The sequence below is a fragment of the Antennarius striatus genome, chromosome 18 (genome assembly GCF_040054535.1).
Source record: "Antennarius striatus isolate MH-2024 chromosome 18, ASM4005453v1, whole genome shotgun sequence".
In the NCBI taxonomy this organism is placed as follows: Eukaryota; Metazoa; Chordata; class Actinopteri; order Lophiiformes; family Antennariidae; genus Antennarius; species Antennarius striatus.
The window spans coordinates 19,080,259-19,099,136 of NC_090793.1; the positions used below are offsets into that span (position 1 = coordinate 19,080,259).

Genomic DNA, 18,878 nt, shown 5'->3' on the forward strand with positions numbered 1-18,878 from the left:
TGTGTGTGTGTGTGTGTTTGTGGACAAACAGCTGGGGACACGCAGGTCGTCCAGCTGCGTCCACGTCACTCAGGGCAGGTTCAGGTGTTTCCAGGTGAGGGGGTGTGACAGTGACACCCCAGGGTGCCATCTGTTGAAAGTGAAACCAGTGGGGCCCTCAGCATAGTCTACAGTTGGACCTGTGGCCCCTGAGAGATGAAAGTGATTCTTCTTCTTCTTCTTTTTACCCTTCTCTGTGTCTGTGTGGGTTCTCTCTGTGTGCTTTGCCATCAGTTCATCCCCCGCTGTGAGTGAAACGTTCAGTAATGTTCAGTTTTCAGTCTGCAAATAAGTAAAATCTTATATTTGAGAAGTAAATGAAGCTTTTTTAAGTTTAAGTTCAGGTTGTGTTTGTCCGGTTGACTTTCTTCAGCTGCTCCTCTGTGAAAAACATCATGAAATAAAACCAACCTGAATGTTTTCTTCGATGTGAGGAGCAGCCGAGGTGTGTTTGCTCTTTATAAAGAGGCTGCAGCTAAATCATGACGGATTCATCGGTTAGTTTCCCAATTGATCGACAAATTGTTTTGTCAATACAGTGAATTAAAAAGTGAAAACCAACCCTGTCGGCACGAAATGAAAAGATTTAAAGGATTGGATGATTGATCGCTGTGTTTACATTGTTGGTGTTGTTGTTTATATTGTTGTTGTTTGTATGTGGTTGTGTATCTTCATATTTGACCCTGTGATGAACTGGCGACTCGTCCAGGGTGTAGCTCGTCTCACTTACCATCAGGATGGCCTTAAAATAATAATTTCTCAGAAAATTTGAAAATAAGATGATGAACATGTCGAATGATAGATTTTTTTTCATTAACTTGGAATATTTGCAATTTATTAGGAGGCTCTAGTTCGTTAAGTTAATACATTTGTTTCTTATAAATATATTTATTTTTTTTAAAAATGTGGTTAAATAAGTACTGTCTGAAAACTGAAAATGCTGATCTAGTTGGTGTCAGAAATAAAATGTGAAAACTTGACAGCGGAATAAATCATTTTGTCCGTTTGAGCGAAGCGTCACAAATATTCTGCTTTAATAGCAGCGGATGAAACATCAGATGTTTGGAGGATGAGGATGAAAATAATAAAAATGAATGTGATTTATGGATCACTGTATTCTCGACGCTCAAAGCGCCTCACAGGGGTTCCTTTATTCATTCACTCCTCATTAATGCTTTTCAAACTGAATTTAGTTTAATAAGTAAACACACAGATGAGTGAACTGGAGCCCACTGATGAATAGCAAATATTCTATGAGTCAATAATTAATAATGATAAAAATTTTACTTGAATAACAGAAGAGAATCAAACATCGGATTCTGTTTTGTCTTTCTCTTTAAAGAAGTTCGTCTCACTTTAGTCTGTGGTCAGAATTCTCCGGTTGGATTGAATCAGTTGATCCTCATCAAAAATGTTTTTTTTCTTGCTTAGAAATGATTAAAATTCTCAACGCTTCCAAGTTTGTCCTTCAACTTTGTCAGATTGGGATTATTACCCCAACTGAGGAGGTCATGTTTGATTTGATGGTCTGTGATGATAAAAATTTTACCACAAAATGACCCCAATCCTGACCCAGACATGATTACATTTGGTTGATCTGGATCAGGATCTGGATCTGGCCGTGTTTAAATGATTTTTTTTTAGCATGTGAGTTAGGGCAGCAGTGTGTTCTTCTACTCATCCAAACAGTCAAGTCCAAAATAACTTGGCAGAGGTTTTGTGTATCTCATGTGACACCACTTACTCTTTAAGGAGTGAAACGACCGCTCTGTTTTCTAAATGTGCTCTGAATAAAGACTCTCTTTTATTTAAACTTTATTTATGAGGACATCCTGATGATATTTGGTTTTTCTCACTGCATGAAGCTACGTGTTTAGACAGGATGCGCGTTGTGTGTTTGGTAAATTGTGTTCAAGTGCACCAGAGGACGTACAGTTTTAACCTGCTATCCCCTGGTTCATGGTTCGTGCCCCCGGGAGTCATGTGATCCGCCGTCTTCTGCTAGTTCGTGTTTCTCATTGTTTAGAGTGGCCTGCAGAAGAAGCTGTGACGTTCACGGCTTCCCGTGTGTGTGTGTGTGTGTGTGTGTGTGTGTGTGTGTGTGTGACTTAGAGGGAGGGAATTCATCCATGAAGAACTTTGTTGGAGTTGAAGGCGTGCAGACGTTCATCATCCTAACGCCTCAGGATGAGCAGGCACAACGCCATTACAAGAGATTTACATTACATTAGAAGTAGATTGAGACATTTCTTATGCTAAATAATCTCTCTATTTAATAAAATGAGTATAAATTGAGTTTCCCAGCATTGAGGTCATCACACTGTCTGTTTTTGAACGTGTGTCCATGTCTGTTTTTAATGCTAAACCTAATTTAAACCCTCTCCTTATATGACTGTGGTGATAGTCTGTGCTCATCACAGATTAGAGACTCTCGTGTCGTTTCATCGTCAACATGTCGGCGTGTTCAATGTCGAATAAGAAGTTTGATGGTGTGTGTTCGCCGACAGGGATTACGTTAGTCTGTGTTTAAGCTGGTGGACGTCCTGCACCAAGTTAGAAAAATGTTGTTCATAGTAATCTGTGGGTTTAAATATGTAGTTAGTCTTATATTCAAAGAGATTCAGAAATATCCCTGATTTGTCTCACATTTCATGGAAAGAACTGTGGAATTATAATTGCTGCAAACTTTTAAAATTGATCACCAAAATATGGTTGGATTTCAAAGGGGCTTCAGTTTGATTTTGATTTAACTTGTGAAGGGTATGGAGGTTACTGTGGCATCATTAATATTATTATATTAGTTATTTCTATTAGAACAAAAAGTTCGACTTGAGCTGAACTCTTTTCATGAAAGTTTGTTTCTCTAAAATCCCTTTCAGCCAACTGGATGGTATTTTAGCGTGAGGCGTCTTTATGATGGTAATGTAACCTACATCTGTTGTTCAAACACATTTTTAACACACACACACACACACACACACACACACACACACACACACACACACACACACACACACACACACACACACACACATGGACACGCAGCATTCACACTTTTGAAAGCGGCTAGTGCGACGGTTAGCCTATTCACCGTGGTAACCCAGGGCGACGCCCTCCATCCAGATCCAGGATGCAGCAGCGGTTGCCACGGCGACATCGGCCTGATCCTCCCTCACACGAGGCGTCGTCTCTACATCTGACGCTGACTTGACTGCATCTCTTTTGGGTTGTTCAGGTGCTGCAGCTCTGTTTTGTGTGTGTCTTGTTCCGTTTTAACTCCAACTTGGACTCACAAAGAATCAGTGGACCATGACCCCCCCCCCCCAATCATTACATTACGGGACAGGCATTCACAAAGCAGCCCTGTGAGACCAGAACATGGAGAAAACTAAAACATTCAGAGAAGAAGAATTTATTCCACTGCAGTTTTCCTCCCTGACAGAAGATCCACAAACACGATCGATAACGTATTTTAAATGTAATGCAGGAAAAGTTTTTTAAAATTCAACTATCGGATAAAGTTTGGGACCAAATATTGATGCTTGTTTTTCCCTTTTTCCATCATTGATTGGTTGTTAGAGTCTCCAGTACTCTTTCCAGGGAAAACAAACAAACATTTAAAATCACAAATCAGACAAATTATATATCTTTTAAGTTGTGTTTTACCAAATTTGATCAACCCAGACTGCTTTATCTTTTATGTAATTTAACACTGAAAACCTGCTTGTGGGTAAGAAAATCCACTTGTCTCCATGTGTGGATACTGAACTTAAGGCCCTGCATGTTTGATAAAGGATTTAAATCTGTCCTCGTACCGTCCGTCTCCTCTTAGACCGAATATTTCATAAATCATTTCTAGACTTGAATAATCCCGAGCCTCTTCATGGACTCAGAACATCTTGTGCTGCTTTAGACTTCCCCCTCAGCAGCGTTCGTCTCTGGTTCCTCTCCAGTGTTTATCTGCTTTGGTCTCAGGGAGGCTGATTTTCAGATAATCAGTTGAGCGCAGTGTTTGTGTTTAACACCTGTCTAATCCACCTTCACCACAGCATCCAGGAGTCGTTCAGGGATTAGAGGGTCACCCTCCACCTCAGGATTAACACTGGAGTCCTGTCACTCCTCTCAGTCGGAGGCGTCCTTGGACTTGACTGAAGGCCTTCAGGAGAAACTGAGTCGGAGACAAACGATCGTTGTTGGTCAGGTGGTGTCGAGTTCCAGCGTGAAGCGATTTAATTCAATTCAGTTCAATTCAATTAATTTCATTTCAATTCAATTCAATTCAATTCAGAAAACTTAATTTTTCCCCAAGGGGCAATTGAACGCACATAAAGCAGTAAAATACACAATAAACAGAAATATACAATATAAACAGGTATGTGCGATGAGCTAATAAATATATTTAAAAAACCGTAGAAATTGTCAAACTTTTAATACATATTTTACACTGAAACAAATCAAATGCGTGGTGTTAAACTGATAGTTTTCACTACTATAATCGATCATAGAAGCTTTAAACTTCTGGCGATCAAAACATCCAAACTCAGGTTATCAGTTTGTAATAATCCCAATCAGCTAATCCTCACATCCATATGCTATTTGGTATTGCTATTTAGAAAATTACATGATTTATCCCATCAAGTTAAACAGTTATGAGATCATTATCTTATTTATAATAAACAGAATCTTTCAAATTTCAACATTTTTCTTTAACTTATAGAAAATTAAATATCTGAAGATGCTTTTTTTGGGGTATTTAGACATCTCTCTTAACATCCTACCATGAACTAGTCAACAGAATAACAGGAATCCTGTCCGGTCGGATTAATCTGAGCGTCTCGTACCATTTTCTGGGTTACATTTAGTAAAACCCATCTTGTGTGTTGTTTTATTGGCCAAGCCAAACCTTCTGTTGGCGCCGAGTTGATCTAGAGCTCCAGAAGAGTCAAGTCCACACGGACCATGTTGGACTTGGAGTTGTACTCTCCGCGGATTGGGATGCAGCCCTAATGTAACACGCTGAATCCCATTTCGCTGTTTGTTTGTACCTGACCTTCTATCCGTGGGAAGGGGCGAGTGTAATCCTGTATCGGAGAATTAATTTCAATCAGTCTTCGGTCAGAAACGACACATGAGTTGTTGTCCTACATACTGAACAGGTCTCAGCTTAGCGTGATGCAGGCCGTCCTCATCCTAGATCTGCTCCTCTGTAATCCTACACGTGGTTTCTTTTTTTTTTTTCTCAAACGGTGAGGTGGCAGAATCAGGTTGTTTCCCTGAGTAACGGCTGAGTCGGCGTTGCTCGCCCTTGAGCCTCTGAGCGAGTAGAAAGTCCCTGTAATTGCATTAGCGTGGTCATCCCGCGTGCTGCTCGCCACACCCATCCCTCCCACTCCAGCTTCTTATAGCCTGACTTACTGCCTCGATTTGTTCGGGTTTATTTGAGTTTATTTTCCCTCTTGTTTCTTGTAGCGTTGGGTTCCAGGTTCTGCCGTGAATCTGCTGATGTGTTTAGTAGGAGCTTGAGGGCTCTTGACCAATCCAGCTAATCAGAGGTTTCAGTGGCCCTGTTATTAACCCCAGTGGGGGCCCCGGCCCCAGATACGGGTGTCAGGCAGTGGGACTGATTGGCTCCCTGAAGAGGTTGTCTGTGTGGGCAGTAAATAAAGTGCCCTTGATTTTTTATTTTTATGAAACATAATCGCCCGTTGGCTCTCGTGTTTGAAACAGTGCTGCTCCACCGCCTGCTGTCCTACCGGTGGACAACCTGACACGTTTGTTTGAGCTCCTGGGGGCTTTGTGATTGTTCGTCCTCCCACACTCTGATTCTGTGTTCTTATCGACCTTAAGGGCAACAGCAGGAATACTTTCCTTGTTGTTGTTGTTGTTGTTGTTGTTGTTGTTGTTGCACACTTTATTGTTGCACATTTTCTCTCCCCTCAGCTAGGACAACAGGCAGTACATCAGGCAGTACAACACAGGCAGTACAACGCAGGCAGTACAACACAGGCAGTACAACAGGCAGTACAACACAGTACAAAAAATAAAGTAAAATATCTTTTTTTCCCAACAGAGCAAATACATTTTCTTAAATTACTTTTTTAACGCAGGGGGGGGGGGGGGGAATTAGGGCAGATTTCTAAAGGATGTCTCAAACCTTGACGGCCGTTCCGTTTGTGACCTCAACAAATCAGTCGTCGTCCTTCTGAGGCCTGAGAAGACCTTTTTGCTCACTGATAATCCACTTTGTAATGGAGTGTGTGCTTCGTCTTTCTGTCTTCGGTGATCTTGAGGGAACGTTTCCTTCACAAACGACACCTTCAGCAGAATGTGTGCAGAGGCCGGGTGTGTTTGGACAACTGGAGGAGGAAAACGGGGGGCAGTTTCCTCTCTTCCTGTGGACGACGCGGCGTCATCCCTTTTTGCATTAGTCTTAAATATACATGCATTCAAATGTCTGTGTGTGAGCAGTCAGGCTGTGTGTGATCAGGTTCTATTATGGTGTTGTGCAGGAATAATACGGAGTTTTCACGCTGCTAAATGTCAGTAATCCCGCAAAGCGAAATGGATTTCATCCGATGTTTTTTTTCTTCTTGTTTCCTCGACAGTCAGGTTCCCCTCTGACTTTGCCCTTCAAACACAAAGACACACGGAGAATCCTTTGTGCTCTGCAGCATCATTCATTTTTCCGATGCGTTTAACTGCATTTGCACTTAAGTTTGTCTTGCAAATTGAGTGTCTGCCACGCTGACAGAAAGCTGGGCCATCTGTGGAGAATGGCTCGCAGCGGGTTCACCACCATTCGTGAGCTCCGTCTTTGGCAGGCAGGTTGGCTTCCTCTGCTCCCGGCCATCTGTGACCGGCAGAGCCGACGCGTTAAAACTCAGACCTAACAGTAGGATAATTCTCCAATACCAAAAGTGAGTGGGAGAAGTCATTTTCTGTGGGCTGAATGCCACTGGAAATAGAACAATAGAACGTCCAGTTGGTATGTTAGCCTCTGTTTGCCCGTAAAAGTCAAGTGAGCGGAGCAGGTGTTCTAAAACATGGCGCTCGTAGATCTTTATGGCCTGGCTGTCCTTGTCTCTGGGCTCAGGTTATCCTGGTTTGTTTTTAAAAAAAAAATTGTTTGATTAATTGTTAATTAGATTTAACAAATTTCAAAATCCTCATGTAAGCTGTTGAACAAAAATATAGCAAATTATTTGAATGAAACACAACCATACAACTCTGGTGGGACATTTCAGTGTGTGTGTGTGTGTGTGATGAGGGCCTAATCAATAATACTTCCTATATTTAGTAATCAATCATGGTTGTTTGTTTTTACCATTAAAAAATGAGAATATTGAAAAAGAACAGAAGGATTTTGATTCCGAGCTAACTTCTTCAAACTTTGTGTTTTTTCCATAATTCAAAATGTGAAGATATCCTCAGTTTGATGAAAGAAAATTAGCGTCACCGCTAATATTAACTTTAATAAAGCCTCTTCAAAATACAGTGACTTCTTCACAAACCAGGTTGTATTGAATAGATTGAGACAGAAGATGCTAAACTAAAACATTACAGAGTCATGATAATCCAGTTAAATGACAACTAAAACAGCCAAAATGTGAAATAAGGAATAAAATCACTTGTAAAATCAGGGACAAACTTTGGATAAGCTGCTCCAATTAGGTCCTTAGGAAATGATGTTTGTTCTAATTACAATGGACACACAGAACTCAACTTATCAAGATGTTTATCACATAAAAATAAAAGTTTAAAGGTTGACGTATTTTTACTAGCAGTAGCACAACCTGCTAAACTGTCGTGTCAATAACAGGCAAAAGTTATGCAGAAGTGTGATCATGTCCTAAAGTCAGGACTTCCTTTTTGGAGGTTTTAATGGAAATTACCCACAATGCACCTCTGTACCACAGACAATAACCACTGGTTCCGTGTTGAAATGAGGCGATGTGATGTTCTGTGTGTCTCATTGTGTGCCGAGCTGCTTGTGAGCAGCGTCTTAGCATGAAAATAACATTATTAGAGGATTATAAATATTTAAGGCGTCATACTGAGATAATTTCAGATGAGGGAAATCCTTTGTATGAAATCTGTGGAACAAAAAGGCCAACATGTCATCGCATTAAATAAAGAGCACTGACCAGCTAGAGAGCATTGTTGAGTGCTATTAGGATTAAAAACACATTAATGTGTATTTAATCCACACAATCCTTACAGCGGAATATGAATAAACGGTGATTTATTAGTGACAGGTACAGTTCCAATAAACATTTGCCATTGACTTTCCTGAATCCCAAAGTTTGCAGAATGCAGAGAGAGATAAATTATTCTAGAATCATTAATCCTGAATTATGTGGATTATGTTCAATTTAACACAAATAAACTTGTGTTTAATTCTGCTGATTGAGACCAGGATGGAAAACTTTCTTTCTATTGTCATCTCCTCCACACTAAAACAATAATTTTTTTAAATTTATTTTGGGGGGGGGGGGGGGGGTGACAGGATGAAGATTATAATGTTTTCTAACATAATGAAGCAGTATCATGCCAGCAGAACAGATTAGCGTTCATTTGACCTGGTTTGAAGGATTTTCTTTTCATTTATCACAGCTGATGAGGATGACACAAAGGAGGGAGTGTGTATCAGCATCAGGATGTTACATCATTGTACATGGAGCGAGTTCATATGTACACATGAATTCCTTAGAAATCAATGCAGGCAGGCATATCTAAAATATTGTTACGAGAGCAAGTGAATGTATTTTAAGAGCATTTTCCACTATTTCCGCCGCTGCTTTGCTGGTAAAACAGCTTCAGCGATTTCATGTTTTACGAGTTTCCATGGAAGTGAGAGTGAACTGTTGGAATTTCATCAATACTTAAAACGCTCCGTTGCTTTACTTCAGCAGCTGAATGTGGAAACAGTCTGCCAGCGTCAGACGCTGCACTTTGTGCGTCATTCTGCACAGTCAGCGCAAACGTCCTACTTTAGAAAATAAAAGCCCGAACGAACATTAAATATTCTCTAGAAAATGCCTTTTACTCAACACTGTCGTCAGAACAAAAGTTTTTAACTCCCCCAGTGCAAGGAAAAAAAGTCTATATGGATGGATGGATCATAGATGAATGGATGATGGATATTCCATTTTCCAGTATGGAATGTGGACTGGTGGATGTAGGAATAAGAGAGAGATAAATATTATCTCCATCTGAGGTTTTAATGAAGCTTTTTCTTCTTCTTGCCCCCCGGTGACCCTCATGCACATGCAGATGATTTTGATGGCAAGATTAATATTAATTTAATCTTATTTCAGTTTGAAAGCTTTGAACACTGTTTTACTGTCCCAAAAACCAGATTTATTCCAGTGATGATGCTTTATGGGTATTGATTTAACTGTAAATTCTAATGTGAAGGAACTGAATTATCTGCGTTTGCAGAGGAAACACTCCACAGTCCTCCACCTGAGGACTTCATCTTGGGGAAGATTTAGAACTGGAGGAAAAAGCCTGATTAATAAACTCGAACTCCAGACAAGAGCTTTTAATTAGAGAAGGATTGTTCAAATGTAAAAGTGGAACTCCTCCTGGCTTCAGCCTGAGCGCTGCGTGAGGGAACAGCGCCCTCTGCTGGGCGCTACGGGGAACCAGCAGGGCTCAAACATCAACATGTGCAACTTTGCTGCACCTCATTTATTACCACATAGATAATATTTCCTTTTTTTTTGCACACATGCAAATAAATATCATGAAATCAGTCAATTTTATATAAACACACATTATGTCACAAGTTTGGAAACAAATTCATATTCACCGGTTTATCTTAACTTTTATTACTTTTACATTGTAGATACAAATGAAAATGATTATATTAGAATTAATTACAGTTAAAAATCCACTCGCTTTTTTATTTGCAGAAACTTGTTGACCAGTGTTCAACCTTTCTGCAGCTGCAGTGGAGCCTTGCTTCCTTATTTTATTGCATCTGTGTTATATGTCCACGGTAAAACCTTGTTTGCTAGAAATAATGTTTATGCACAACTAATTTGCAACATCAAATGTATTTTTTAAAAAAAGCAGTGTTTATGAAAGCGAAAGAAACGCTGTTTTTTCGTGCTCACAGGAGATACAAAGAGGTGTTGGGATGGATGGTGGGCGTATGGAAGCGAGGAGTCACAGTTTGAGTCCAGACTGTTTTCATGTTTACAGATAAATGTTCTGGAAGACAAAAGAAAAACCTTGTCTGTCATTTTACTGCTGTGCTCTTTATAAATAAGCCTGTGACTTTCCTTGTATATTAATTAATAGGAGTTCTTTCATTTGTTATGAGGAAACTTTGATGCTGACAGCTAGTGGTAAACACGTCGTGTCAGGGTCGGGGTTTGTGCTTCGACATGTTTGGAAAAAATTCAAATTAGATGAAAAAAGTATTTATTTCTGAAGGAAACAACAAGATTTAATAGATTTAACACCAACAAAGTGAAAAGAATCCGTTTCAGTTTGATCAACCACGTGATTCCACTCTGAGATCCTCGTATAGATCAGGATTTTTATACATCTCTACTGAATTTTACCATCTGGAGGAACAACCCCCCCTTTTTATGATAAAAAATGTTTGTTTTTTTGGGACATTTGTTACTTAAAGTGTATTTATCTGATGTTTTTTCTTTACTTAATTAGGATTTTAAATGTGCAATTTCATGTTTTTAATGAAAGTAAGAAGAAAAATGAATCCCTCATGAGCAAACACTGAATGCAATAATCCTATAAAGCTAATAATTATCTGATAATGTCTCCATTTGATTAGTTTTCGTCCTCATTTCCCGTCAGAACTCCCTCAGGGAAATGTTTTGACAGGAAGTAGAACGTGAAGGCGTCACCAGCAGCAAAGTCCTCCGTTTGTCCTCCTGAGGAAAAAAAAAACCCCCAAACGTTTGTTTTCTTGTACTTGAAAACTTTTGAGGTGTCTGTTGGAGAAAAAAAAAAATGACACGAATCAATTGTGCGTGTCTGTACCTGACTTTCAATCTGAAGAGGCACTTTTTGTGCTCCTGCTTCTTTTTTCCCTGGAGAAAAAGCACAAAAGCTTAAAGAAGAGAACCAGCGAGAAGGACTCCGTAAACATTTTCTCAAACACATTTGATTGAAATTGGATTTTAACTGCTCGCTACAGTGGTGGCAGTGTTGTTTTTGCATTGCAAATGCAATTTTCTGTTGTTTTTTTTCTTCCATTTTTTGCCCACTGCCCAGGAGGCACGCGTAAATAACCAGCAAATGTTTTTTCATGAGCCCTGTTCTTCAGGTCGAGTCATTATTCCAATACCTTTTTTTGTGATTAGCTTTGCGGATTGAACGACTGTAGGGTCCTGATGTTTACTCAACTGTTTCAGGAGTCTTTGTGGGAAATTGTCTTCTCTTCATGCCCAGATAGATTCTGATGGAGTTGACATTTTGATTGCACAAAACATACCAAAATTGAAGTTTAAATTTTCTGTCATTGCACAAGGGGACGGACATCGTTTGGTTGTTTTTCCCTCCCCTGCAGTGAAACGCTGCAGCGACGGATGCAGACTGTCGCGTTTTGACATTTATTTTCAGCTCCAGATATCAAATATCTGCAGATACCGACTGAGTTGTTTCAGTCTGACCGGCTATTAGCTCTCTGATAAACCCACAGTGTGATATATGTCCAAACAGAACATCAGACGGACGCAGCAATGGCCTCTGGGTAGAGGAGGGCGTTTCGCATCGAACTGACATTCATGAACTCAGTGGAGGTCTAGAAACCTTCATCGTTTCCATCCAGTTCTTCAGGTAGAAGTAGAGGTAGACGCTGTTTAAATCAGAATGTGTCACAACTCTTCCTGTCCCGGTGAATGTTCACCAAAAAATTAAAGGATGAACTCATTTTTAATGGGTTTACAAATTAAAATGGATATATACTATATTAATCCTGGAGGAAAATTGTAATTTATTATTTTTATCAATAAAATATATCAAAAAAATATTTTTTAAAATGTTATTAATTATTTTATTATTAATTTTTAGATAGCTATATACTTTTAAATATTAAAAAGATAAAAATATGAGATAAAAAATGTAAATAAGATAAGAAAAAACAACAACAACAACTAATATCATGTTGGAAAATAGAAAATACTTTGTCACAAAAATTCAAATTTCTGGCTGGAGTTGGTATATTGTATTGAATTCATGGTTCTCAAAGGATGTTAGAATACAATTTTATCAAATTTCATATACAGCATACATCAATTCAACAACAACAATAATAACAATGTACAGAACACATTATAGTAAAATATTGGTTGTAAAATATTTTTCTGAGCATTAATGGTGAATGTGACTGACAGTTCTGATTATTGTTTTACTTGACTAAATATTTGATGAACTTTAACTAATATTTAACAAGTTGACCGAACATCAGTTTGTTCTACAACGTATTTCTGCTGCCCTCTGCGGATAAAAAAAAATCAGTTAAGAGCAGCATGTTTTCACATTAACTTGCTTCTGTTCTCTCCTCTCTGGTCATAAATAGTTAACGTCTGCCAGAAGTGGTGGAGGTCGCCTTCAGTAACTTCCCTCTAACTTGGGGTCCTGAGTGTAATCTGGTCACACCGGCTGGCTGCAGCAGAGCCCGATCATAAATCACGTCTCTCCCACGTCCAGACATCTCATCCAGGCTGTCAGCGAACTAAGATCCATACCCTCCGCAGCCAGTTTGAGCACCTCCAGTAATGATCCCCTCAAAGTTTTTGGTGGGAGGGGGGGAGGGGGGGCACGCTAAATGAAACGTCTCTGGGCTGCGGCCATAAGTGGCCCCGCGGCTAATGGCCCTCATTGTCTGGGTTGATGGTCCCAAACACAGTCGTTGCAGCTGCATATGGAGCCACACTCCTCCAGCGAAATGTTTTAGCGTTGACCGAGAGCTCTAATGTTGGAACTTTATGGCCGTTCTGCTGCCTTCCCACCCCCCAACCCCCCACCCCCCCGGTGCTAATGGTCCCCATTTGGTCTGGTGCTCCCCTACTGTATTCATCCAGCTCCTCTGTCAAATGGCTCAACAGGCTGACTACTGATCACTGATGGAGGAGGCAATGAGGAGAAGGGGAGGCGCGATGGGGGGGGGGGTGTTATGATTCAAGCTTGTGAAGGTTTAGCAACCCACACCCCCCCAGGAGCAATCCAATCCCCTCCAGACGTCAACACGTTCTTTCTTTGGTGATTTGTGGTCAAATTGGGATTGAAGAAGACCAAGAAAACAGATGGATGGTCCAGAGGTAGCTGAAGACCCCCCCCCCATACCCTCCCCCCCAAAAACCCCCCAAAAAAACAACCACTATGGATTATAAAGCAGGGGTGTCAAACTCATCTTCACTGAGGGCCACATCAGCATAACGGCTGTCCTCAAAGGGCCAGATGTAACTAATAAATGTAACTAAATGTAACTCAGTGTAATGTAACTAAATGTAACTACTCCTTAATGTAACTAATAAATGTAACTAAATGTAACTCAATGTAATGTAACTAAATGTAACTACTCCTTCATGTTAAATAACTCTGAATTTATTACTTATTCAAGTTACAAACATTACAGTTAGACAGAAAAAACATGTTTGTTTGTTTCTCTGTTCTAACATAAAACCTTTTATTGCTCTCGTGGGCCACATTAAATGCTGTCGAGGGCCACATTTGGCCCCCTGGGCCTTGAGTTTGTCACATGTGATATAAGGGATTATATTCATGCTTTATGAAGCATATTTCCACAGAAGGACCTTTATTTAGGCTGACAGACACCCGACCAATAGATTATCTTTATACTGTGAAACTCATGAAGCCACCAGTGTTCACGGAGGATTTCCCATTCGTTTCTTTTTCTGCTGTTTTGTAGCAGATCAAAGTCCAAACCTGTCTGCTTGTGATCAAAGATGGTGGCTAATGCCACGAAATGACGCGTGATGCAACATTCGTGCAAGTGATAAAATACCATTGGCTTGTATGGGGTGGGGGGGCAAATGGCCACAGCTGCTAACAGGGTTGATCTCGTCCTTTTTAGAACCAAAGCCTGCACACCTCCCGCGGGACATTTGATGTTGGAGATCAGAGCTCGTGGCGGTGGATGCACTTTGTTGGAGGGGGCGGGGGGGGCGTTACCGTCACCACATGCCACATCTAGTTTTCCCACTTGCAGAGAACTTCAAAGAATCTTCAAAGTATCTCTTTCCCCCCAAAAATTCTCGACTTTCCTGGTGGTGTTATCTGCTACATTAGCCGCACGCTATCGAAGTTACCTGGGAAACAGATTTTGCTGAAATCTATCGTCATCTCAGGCTGTGAGATGTTGCAGCACACCCCCAGATTTTTATTTTATTTTTTTTTTCATCTCCGTCTGATCCCGTTCTCACTTCTGGGCATTGATCTCCAGCTTCTTCTCCTCAGCGAGACCTTTGCTTGTCCTCCATCTGCGATCCATTATTCATCTCTCTCAGCTCCGTCTGCCAGGCTGTAACACCTCTTACCTCCACAGGATCATATTTCTGGTTTTAAATGTATGAAAGTATCGGGATCCGATGTGGAAACACAAATGAAGACAAAAAAAAAATAAAATTTAAAAAAATCTTCCAGGATAGAAAAAAGTTGGAATTGTTGAAAATGTTTTTGCTTCTTACGTTAGAATACAATCAGTCTTCATAAAAAATGGTGAAATGCTCCTTTTTTGTCTTGTTGTGTTGTCTTTATCAAGAGATTTGATCAATGAAGCGTGAGACTAAATGGAATTTTATTTCATAATGACAAAGAAATGAACCAATCAGAAGTCAGAAAATCAAACTACTCTTTTTACCGTTGAGAATGAGCCTTTAAAAAAAAGATTCTTTATGTTCTTCATATATGATTCTCTAATTTTACATGCAAATCAACTAAATAATAAATAATATGCACTGATGAAGAAGTGGGAAAAAACCCCCCCAACACAGTAATAACAATAAAAAAAGACACTGGTAATTACTGTGAATCTTCTTTTTTGGGATCAATAAAGTCTATTGATCTCTGTCCAGAACACTGCCCCCCACCCCCCCCTTTCCATTAGCAGTCCAGTCAAAAGACAAATGACTGAGGTGAAGCGGATTAATGGCAGCAGATGATATAATGATTAGTTAGAAGGTCTGGGACCGTTATGATCACATCTGTCCTGAGCAGCAGCAGCAGTGAGATGACCCCCCCCCCCCATAGATTTATTAACATAAATGAACTGTAGGCACCAAAATCACAATAATATTAAAATGACAGCAGAGCAACTGAGATCTGACCGGATATTAAAACTGAGACTTATTATTAACTAAGGTGCTAAAAACCATTAGACAGCTTTATTATTATTATTAATAATAATAATATCATCATTATCATCATCATAACTATTATTATCATTATTATTGTTATTATTACACCTCTATTTACAGTATAAATGTATTTATAACTTTATATGTTACGCTGATTTAGCCAGTAAATATCTAATTTTTGCTTTTTCTCTTTCATTGAAGGACTCAAAGTGGAGCTGTGTACCCTTTTAGAAGATTTGCTAAAAGAATAAAGTCGGATCGCGTTCAGTTGATGCTAAATGAAGAATTTCATCTTCATCTTCTTTATTTCTCAAAGCAGTCAAAAAGCACGCTGTTGTACATTATAATCAAGCTTTAGGGAACCAACCTGTCTCATTACTGCTGTATAAATGATTTTTTATTGTGTTGTGAACCAGATATGCAGCAAACATTCTCCTCAATCATCCTCCTTGGGTCCTGATTGGTTGTCACGTTGTGTGTTTGTTGCTGCTGTACGTCTAACGCAACCGTTGACAACAAACAAAAAATGAAAATTCTGATTTACTGCTCATTCATCTTTCGTTTATAACTTTCATGTTGTCTCTCTCTCTCTCTCTGCAGAGGAAGTCTCTGATCGCCACCAGCCTGGTGGTGGTGGTGTCCCTCTTCGTGGTGGTGGTGAACTACTCGGAGAAGCCCTACTTTCTCCTGCAGCCGGTGCTGGGGGAGACGTTCAGCGGACACTGGATGTTCTCCAAACAGCCGTACAAGGCCTTCAAACCTCACCTGGGCTACGTTAGCATCCCCAAACAAGACGTGAGGAATCTGCACTTACACATAATCCAGATTAGAAACAGAAAATTCTGATTTAAGTAGCAAGATTGAACTGAATTTGAGTTTTAAATCTGTGTTCTCCTTCATTTTTTCCATTGCTGCTGAATTAACGTTTTGCACCCGCACCACACTAATAACGTCTTAATATTCCACAATGGAAAACATATTCCGTTGGTCACGTGACCGTGTCGGCGCAATAATTCATGTCGTACACGGTGTAACCTTTTCTTTCCCCGTATCCTCTCACCTCCATTCACATTAACCTGTCATCACAAAGCTTCACCTTGATAATGAAGGTGTGTTCAGAGGCGCTCATGCAAAAAACAAAAAAAAGAAAAGCACAGAAGCTCCTTGAGGATTTTTTTTCCTCATTTCATTCTATCAGGTTCTCTCTCTCTGGCGGATATGAAAATGCCTGTTTGATGTGTCTTGCGTGCATTATTTCTTTTCTAATTCCAAACAGCCATGTCCGTGATCCCCATTCTTCTGCCTTCAAACAGCTTCTGTGCTGTTTATTCCCCACACAATTTATGGAAATTGAAATATCAAAGCTTTTTTTTTTTAATTCCCACACCATCAAAATATATATATATATATATATATATATAAAAAATGAGTGTGTGTGTTTGTTGTTGAGGGAGGCAGCTGCTAAAAGATTGTGTTCATACTGGTGGATGTTGGATGTCATTTCACCGCTGATGGGGCTCTGAATCCGGTGCGTCTAAGATCTGGACGCCAGATCCTTCGTGGGGAAGCGGACGCTTTATATTCAGAGTCATATTAATGTGGAGTGTCGTCCTCCACCTCCAGAGAGTTTGATCCATCCAAGATGAGCCCAGAGGCAATCATGTCTTACACCACCAGTCTCCACATCTGCCCCTCCTCCTCCCGCCTCCAGACAAGTCTGCTAAAATTACTGCCCCTCTCTCCCCACGGAGATTTGTGCAAATCATGAGAAAGACAGGCAGCTTCTGCAGAATTACACTTTTTTTTTTTCCTCCAATTCCCCACCCAGTGAGCTCTTTACGGTGAGTCAGATGGGATGCAACTTCCTGTTTCAGAAGAGTTCAAACTGTTTTCTGACAAAGGATGGACAGAAACGTCACATGAGATTAGATTCAGATTAAATGCCGGCTGCGTGAGTCGTCTTTTGACGTAAAGCGATACCAGATTCCACCTGGATTTACTTTATTTTTTTTCTTATTTTTTTGGCCGGACGTGAGCCGCGGTGAAGGATCGAGATGTTATGAAGCTCTCGCTTCATGTTTAATGCATGACCCAGTGGTATGGAAATGGTTTTCCGTGTTTTCCTCTTTGGAATGGAGTCAGCCTCCAGGTGTGATGAATTACTCTTGTTCCGCTTTTATCAGGAGAAGTAGAAAACATTTGTCTTGTGGCGTTTCACATTCATGCCCCCCCACCCCCCTCCTCTAAGTCTGTCACCGATGGAGACACAAACTCAATAATTTAATCTGGACTGGAAAAGTTGACATCTAGATCCACAAAATGCTTCCTGAAAATAATCCCACACTCCAGTGTTCTTAATTTTATTGATATTAAATTATGGATATTTGATACCAAATCCGTTCTGATCATGGCTACGAGGTCAACAACCTGAACTCTCAGTTGACAGCTCACTGCTGACTCAATATGTAATGTCAGGTCAGGTCAGACCTTCAAATGTGGTGTTCATGCAGATTAGAAGTAGCAGGACATGCCTGATTATGCTCTTATATCCTTATTCCAGATTATTTTTAATTATTATTGAAATTATTTTAAAATTATTATTTAATTATCACATCAGTGTGTTAATGATGGGCGGCCACGTTCTGTTTGCATCAGGGTAAGTTGGGTATTCCAGATGCCCTCCCCAGTAAAATCCTTTGCAGCTCCTCCTTGAAGAACCTGAGGTCTTCCCTGGAGGTTCTCCCCCAGGAGGCATCAGAACCATCTGAACTTGTTGCTGGTGTTACCTCAGCCAGATCCATCTGTAGCAGCAGCTTTACCGTGAGCTCCGAGGTCACCACCTTTTAAATTCATATTCCAGCACATCCACCTGTCACTGCTTTTCTAAATGGGACCCCCCCACCCACCCAAAACGCCTCGGAGATTAACGGTAATTTTAGGAGTTCTAGAGATATTTGGTCACAAACCAAAGTTATAAACAAATGAAAAATATTCTTGAAGATATTTTTAGTAGAGTGGGCCTGCTGATGGGATAATAAAAGCAGTAAAGGCTGCAGCTGACTTCGTTAAAGTAATAAATAAATACATGTCGACATTGCAATGCAGACGTAAACCATTTATACGCTAACTGTATTGTTCACGCCTCGAGGAGCATCTGACACACGGCTGATCAATGAATATTTTAGTACCTGATAGACTCCAACCACCGGGAGCCGGCGTCTTAATGACATCATTATTGTGTGTCAATTAATCGTGTTTAGAGCTTTTTAATGAAATTCAAGGTTAAATTCGCACCACGGTGCATTTCTGGCCCATGTTCCTCAACCCTGCTTTGTTCAACAACCCACTTTATCTTTAACACAGTCGAGCTTTAAATATCTGAGTGGATTTTTTTTTGACTAAAGAGCCCAAATTGTTGAGATTATAAATGTTTGGAACTCAAATCACACCAGAAGTAATGAAGAAGACATTATTTAACGTACT

General features: G+C 40.1%; 1 protein-coding gene across 3 annotated transcripts in view; it reads left to right on the forward strand.

Moving 5' to 3' along the window:
- st6galnac3 (ST6 (alpha-N-acetyl-neuraminyl-2,3-beta-galactosyl-1,3)-N-acetylgalactosaminide alpha-2,6-sialyltransferase 3) overlaps window positions 1–18,878 on the forward strand; it is a 46,372-nt gene that overhangs the window by 599 nt on the left and 26,895 nt on the right. For 2 of the 3 annotated variants that reach the window (XR_011038838.1, XM_068340815.1), the window contains exon 2: window positions 15,996–16,190. Coding sequence is in view for 2 of the 3 variants with exons in the window: in XM_068340815.1 (XP_068196916.1) it covers window positions 15,996–16,190 (195 nt within the window). In the remaining variant the exon portion in view is untranslated. Of the gene's footprint in view, window positions 1–15,774; window positions 15,887–15,995; window positions 16,191–18,878 lie in introns of those variants that run through there. The other variant, XM_068340816.1, reaches the window with a different exon arrangement.